This window comes from Myotis brandtii, unplaced genomic scaffold, assembly GCF_000412655.1.
Source record: "Myotis brandtii unplaced genomic scaffold, ASM41265v1 scaffold220, whole genome shotgun sequence".
Taxonomy (NCBI): Eukaryota; Metazoa; Chordata; class Mammalia; order Chiroptera; family Vespertilionidae; genus Myotis; species Myotis brandtii.
The window spans coordinates 562,300-568,311 of NW_005358250.1; the positions used below are offsets into that span (position 1 = coordinate 562,300).

A 6,012-nucleotide genomic window follows, 5' to 3' on the forward strand; every position below is an offset into this window, starting at 1 on the left:
GCAAGCGGGCCGGCAGGGGAGGGCAGTTGGGGGTGACCAGGCCTGCGGGGGAGGGCAGCTGGGGGCGACCAGGCCTGCGGGGGAGGGTAGTTGGGGGCAACCAGGCCTGTGGGGGATGGCAGTTGGGTGCGACCAGGCCGGCAGGGGAGGGCAGTTGGTGGCGACCAGGCCGACAGAGGCGGGCAATTGAGGGTGACCAGGCCAGCAGGGGAGGGCAGTTGGGGACCATCAGGCCAGCAGGGGAGGGCAGTTGGGGACCATCAGGCCAGCAGGGGAGGGCAGTTGGGGACCATCAGGCCAGCAGGGGAGGGCAGTTGGGGACCATCAGGCCAGCAGGGAGGCGGGCATGAGGGTGACCAGGCCAGCAGGGGAGGGCAGTTGGGGACCATCAGGCCAGCAGGGGAGGGCAGTTGGGGATGATCAGGCCAGCAGGGGAGCAGGTAGGCGTCAATCAGGCCAGCAGGGGATTGGTTAGGGGGCGAGCAGGCTGGCAGGCAGAAGAGGATAGGGGCAATCAGGCAGGCAGTCAGGCGAGCGGTTAGGAGCCAGCGGTCCCGGATTGTGAGAGGGATGTCCGACTGCCAGTTTAGGCCCGATCCCTATGGGGCCTAAACCAGATTGGGGAGGTCTGTTTGACCTCCCAGATTGGAGAGGATGCAGGCCAGGCTGAATTTTGTGCATCGGGCCTCTAGTATAAATATAATTTCCAATTAATTAGGTTAAGCCAGAAAAATCGAAAGATATTCAAACACCATTAACATGATGTAATGAACTGATCTGTGTTCCCACAAAATTCATATGTTAAAGTTCTAATCTCCAATGTGACTGTATATGGAGATAGGGCTTTTAAGGAAATAACTAAAGGTAAATGAGGTCATAGGGGTGGAGCTCTAATCTGACAGGACTGGTGTCATAAGAAGAGAAAGAGATACCAGAGATATCTCTCTCTCCCCCTCTCTCCTTCCTCCTTCGCTCCCTCCACAAAGACATTCAGAGAAAAAGGCCAGATGAGGACACCTGTCTATAAGTCAAGGAGAGATGCCTCACCAGAAACCAGCCCTGCAAACACCTTGACCTTGAACTTCTAGCCTTAGGAACTGTGAGAAAATAAATTTCTGCTGTTTCAGCCACCCAGCCTGTGGTATTTTGTTATAGTAGCCCTCCCTGTCTAATACACATGGTCATAGGACAAATGAGGCTGTAGTAATTCTCTGAGAGTACTTCATACAATAGTCGTCAGTTTCCAAGTTGCTCTAAAGAACCTTTAATCTTTTTTTTACAAAATAAAAACAAAACAAAATATTGAACTGAAAGTTAAATTTATTTATTTTTTGTTCATCTTCACTTAAGGATTATTTTTTCCATTGATTGTTTTAGAGAGAGTGGAAGGAAGGAAAGGAAAGGGAGAGAAAGAGAAACATTGATGTGAGAGAGACACATCAATTGGTTGTCTCCTGCATACAGCCCCGACTGGGGCCAGGGATCGAACCTGCAACCCAGGTATATGCCACACCGGCCAGAGCTTGAAGTTATAATTTTATCCTGTTTTGAATATCAACTTTATTTTTCCTTGAAGTACTTAGGCAAATAATTAATTGTACTGAGCTTCAGTTTTTTAATCAGTAAAACAGGAATACAATCTTAATGCTACTTGCTTCACTAAGTTGTTGTGAAGAACAAATGAAAAAATGACTTTAAAAGTGCATAATACAAAGTGCAAAATACAGATAATAGAGATTATTCAGGAAAAACTTGCTGTTTACTACCTTTCTCAGAGAGAAAACTCAGAATCTGAATAATATAATGTACTTACAAAAAGGACATTAGAACCTCCTGTTACTAGTTAGCCCCTAAGGATTCTGATACTCACAATATTAGGACAAACATAAGTTTTGACTGGGACCTTTAAAAATTATGGTAATGTGATCTACTTGGGGGAAGTGAAAATGCCTCTTGTTTATTTCAAAATACAGTAATGCCACTAAGGGGCTGGAGTAAGAAGAGTAATCTGGGTCCTTTGATGTCCAGACCCCTGAAACATTAAGACAGGAGTCTTTGCAACATCCTAGAAAATATAACCTCTTTTGATTTCTGAGAAGAGTGCAGGAGCATAGACTAGGGACATCTAAAGCAGTGCTGTCCAATAGAACTGTCAGTGATAATGGAAATGTTCTACATCTGTATTGTCTAATGAGTAGCCATTAGTCACATGTGGCTATTTAGCACCTAAATGTGTCTAGAATTACTGAAAAGCTGCATTTTTAATTGTATTTAATTTTCATTAAATTTAAATACATGCATGTTCAGTGGCTACTATATTGAACAGTGCAGATCTAGAGAACGTAAAGATTCTAGTATTAGAAACCTTTGAGATAAAGATATATATAACAGAAAAATCTACAAGGCTATGGAAGCATCCTTTTGAAATGTGACAAAACAATTACAATAGGTCATACCTTGAAGCAAGAAAAAAATTCTTCATATATTGTGATATTAAGAAGAAAATCAGCCCTAGCTGGCTTGGCTCAGTGGATAGAGCATCGGCCTGAAGACTGAAGGGTCCCAGGTTTGATTCCAGACAAGGGCACATGCCAGGTTGTGGGCTTGATCCTCAGTAAGGATCAAGGAGCATGCAGGAGACAGCCGATCAATGATTCTCTCTCATCATTGATGCTTCTATCTCTCTTTCCCTCTCCCTTCCTCTCTGAAACCAATAAAAAAAAAAAAGAGGGGAAAAAAAATCAGCCCAGCCAGTGTGGCTCAGTGGTTGAGCATTGATCTATGAACCAGGAGGTCATGGTTTGATTCCTGGTCAGGGCACATGCCCCGGGTTTTGGGCTCGATCCCCAGGGTGGGGCGTGCATGAGGCAGCTGATCGATAATTCTCTCTCATCACTGATGTTTCCATCTCTCTTTCTCCCTCTCCCTTCCTCTCTGAAATCAATAAATGGCTATTTTAAAAAATCAGTTGTAAATTATCTCTTGTATATTAAAATAGCAATAATAATTATTATTAGCATTATATAGCTCTTATTTTTAAGTGTTTACTATGTGCCAGATATTGTGCTAAGTATTTCAGTAAGACCATCCTCCCCTGTTTGATACCACTTAGTATGGTATCATTATTCATTTTTACAAATAAGGAAATGATACCAGGGAGGTTGATTAACTTTCTGAAAGTTCACAGTCAGAAGAAAAGGCAGAATTTGAACAAAAACTATGCTCTTAACAGCACCGTCTTTCTCCTCAAAATAAATAAACAAATGAAAAAGAAACCTTACAAATGCTTCTAACACAAAATAGCCCAGCATGGGAAGAACTACAACCAGATGTGAATGTGAATCTTCTACCCATTTTACTACAGTAAAAACTGAAGTTTGATCTGGACACTGAATAAGATTAGATATAGTCTGGGATTTAATAAGGTAAAATTAAGTTAAACAGAGGATGTTCATAGGAACTATGTTTTAAATTATTCATAGAGCTTGGAAAATAATGCAGGCTTTATGTGCTAGTACATGCACATACCAATGAGAGACAAGGTGAGGAAGGGAAAGGAGGAAGAGAACAGGGAAGGAAGAATGTTTCCCCCAAAAATGTAAGCTGAAAAGTAGGAAAAAGAAGAATCAAATGTACTTCTGAAAACCCATTATGACAAGATAGAAGTCTTTCAGTGTTAGGTAACAGTTGTGGTTTTAATAAACCACAATCCTAAGCCGATATGCACAGAAATCAAATTGAAATGTTGAGAGCAGAACAAACTGTCCCACTGTGGTCATGGATGACAAGCTACGGGGAGGCAGGAGATAAGACAGAGGACTGGTCTGGGATGTGCCACTAATCAGCCACTCTCTGATTAGCAAGTATTCCTAGTGCCTCTCACCTGATCCTCTGCCTCTAGCTTTCCATTTATTTTGCTCCATTCATAGATGAGTGTGATGAGATGGTAATATTCCTCTGGGATGATCCGCCAGAAGAGGGGCCGGGGGAGGCAAGCTAGGCAATCACATTTGCCAAGAAAGCAATAAATCCTGTCTTGTGCATGCAGCAGATGTGAACAAAGAAGATGGAGCGAATCTCTCCTTGGTGACTGTCCCTCCCCCACTCTCTTTGTAGCAATTATGCATCTCTGCAGTGCAGAGAGAACCTCTAGAGAACATCAATATTTCCTTTAACAAGCAAAGCAGCTAACAATGAGCGGCTAATGAAAATGCAGAGAAGCCATACTCTCTTTGTTGCTTCTTGAACAAGATTATTGGCATCAATGGTGCCACATCATACTTCCTGGAAATGCATAGTGTGTTAGGACAAAAGCCAGTAGTTTATTATAGATGTAAAAGAATAGGGTAAGGTACAGAGATAAGTGACAGGAACTGATTGAGATGAGAATAGAAAAGTAGGTAGGCAGCAACTTGTGTAGAGCCTTGTTTGCTAAACTAAGACAATGGCATATTACATACTGAAGCGTTTTATGTCATCCTAAAGATCATGTTAGACATTCAATATCAAGATATATTGAATTATTAATGGTATTTTACATCTATAAAGGGGCTTTAACTTTTTTCACAGACTTTTACATACATTATTTCCAATGTTCATACAGCTTCCATACTTACATGTTTACTAAATTCGGATACTGATTATGAACTTATGATGTGAGAAGGGTAGGATTTAGAGGCAAAAGATCTAGGACTATATCTTGCCATTCATAGTAATACAATTTTGAATAGTCTCATAACCCTTCATTGTTTCCATGAAATAAGAATAGCAATAGTACCCACTTCATAAGATTACTGTAAAGACTGTATGAAATAATTCTGAAGAGCACTTTGCAAACTATAAAGAGCTGCATAAATAACATGCAGGACTTGTCAAAATTGCAGGATAAATTGGCAAGAAAGGGTGAGATTCTTTTATTCACTCTAGTTGTTTTTTTGTGACACATCCATTAATACACAGCCTAATAGAGGGTAACTCTCTATTTCTTTTATGTATAAATACAGGTTCTGACCTTTTCGAGGATCTGATTTTTGCATGGTACCATCAGCTAAACCAAATAGAGAATCGTTTTCCTTTAGTAAGATGGAGAAATCTAGAAGCAAAAGATAGAAAAAATTAGAAATGTGAACAAACTACAGTAGATCAAAGAAGACAGACAGTGAAATTAGGTTTTTATCAGAGGAAACCAGCAGTCTGGACACCCAGACATAGTTTCCCAAGGGCAGCAATATGGTTAGGTTTCCAATTTCCAGGATCCTTCCCTCAGCTTTGTGGATTCAGAATCCTAATTATGTTACAAATAGAAAAGAATCTTGACAGATCTATAGGCCATTGAACAATAATGGGTAAACTGAAATGTTCATTTATTAATTTACTGTGAGAAATATGACAGCCACATGAACTAAAATATTATACACTGAAAACTACAAAACACTAAAATAAAATTAAAGAATCTATAATAATAAAAGCATAATATGCAAATTGACCAAATGGCTGAACAGCAGAACAACCATCCAGACGACCACACTATGACACGCACTGGCGCCAGGCCAGCCAAGGCGGATGTGATGCGATTGGTCAGGGGGCCCCGCCATTGCCTCATGATTGCCCCGCAGAGGGAGGCCCAGGCCACCAACAGGCGGGCTGTGGTGGGTGGGTGGGGCTTCCCTCTGTGGGGCGATTGATCACGGAGCCCCGGCCGGGTGGGAGGGCTCTCCCCTCCCTCTGTGGGGTGATGGATCACAGTGCTCCTGGACTGTGAGAGGGTGCAGGCCGGGCTGAGGGACCCTCCCTCTGCAAGTGCATAAATTTCATGCACTGAGCCTCTAGTACATAAATAAATGGAAAGACATCTGTGTTCATAAATTGGAAAACTAATATTGTTAAGATAACAATAATACCCAAAGTGATCTACAAACTCAATGCAATCCCTTTTAAAAATCCCAATGATGTTTTTTGTAGAAATATAAAAAACCATCCTAAAATTCACATGGAGTTTCAAAGGATCCCAAA

General features: G+C 41.6%; 1 protein-coding gene across 11 annotated transcripts in view; it reads right to left on the bottom strand.

The window, feature by feature from the left end:
- Positions 1-5,097, bottom strand: part of SCMH1 (sex comb on midleg homolog 1 (Drosophila)) — a 106,107-nt gene extending 101,010 nt beyond the window's left edge. For 7 of the 11 annotated variants that reach the window (XM_014539535.1, XM_005866038.2, XM_005866041.2 and 4 more), the window contains exon 1: positions 5,012-5,092. In XM_014539535.1, the coding sequence (XP_014395021.1) occupies positions 5,012-5,036 (25 nt within the window). In that variant the 5' untranslated portion in view covers positions 5,037-5,092. Of the gene's footprint in view, positions 1-5,011 lie in introns of all 11 variants that reach the window. The other 4 variants (XM_005866046.2, XM_014539531.1, XM_005866043.2 and 1 more) reach the window with 2 other exon arrangements.
- Positions 5,098-6,012: the final 915 nt, after the last annotated feature.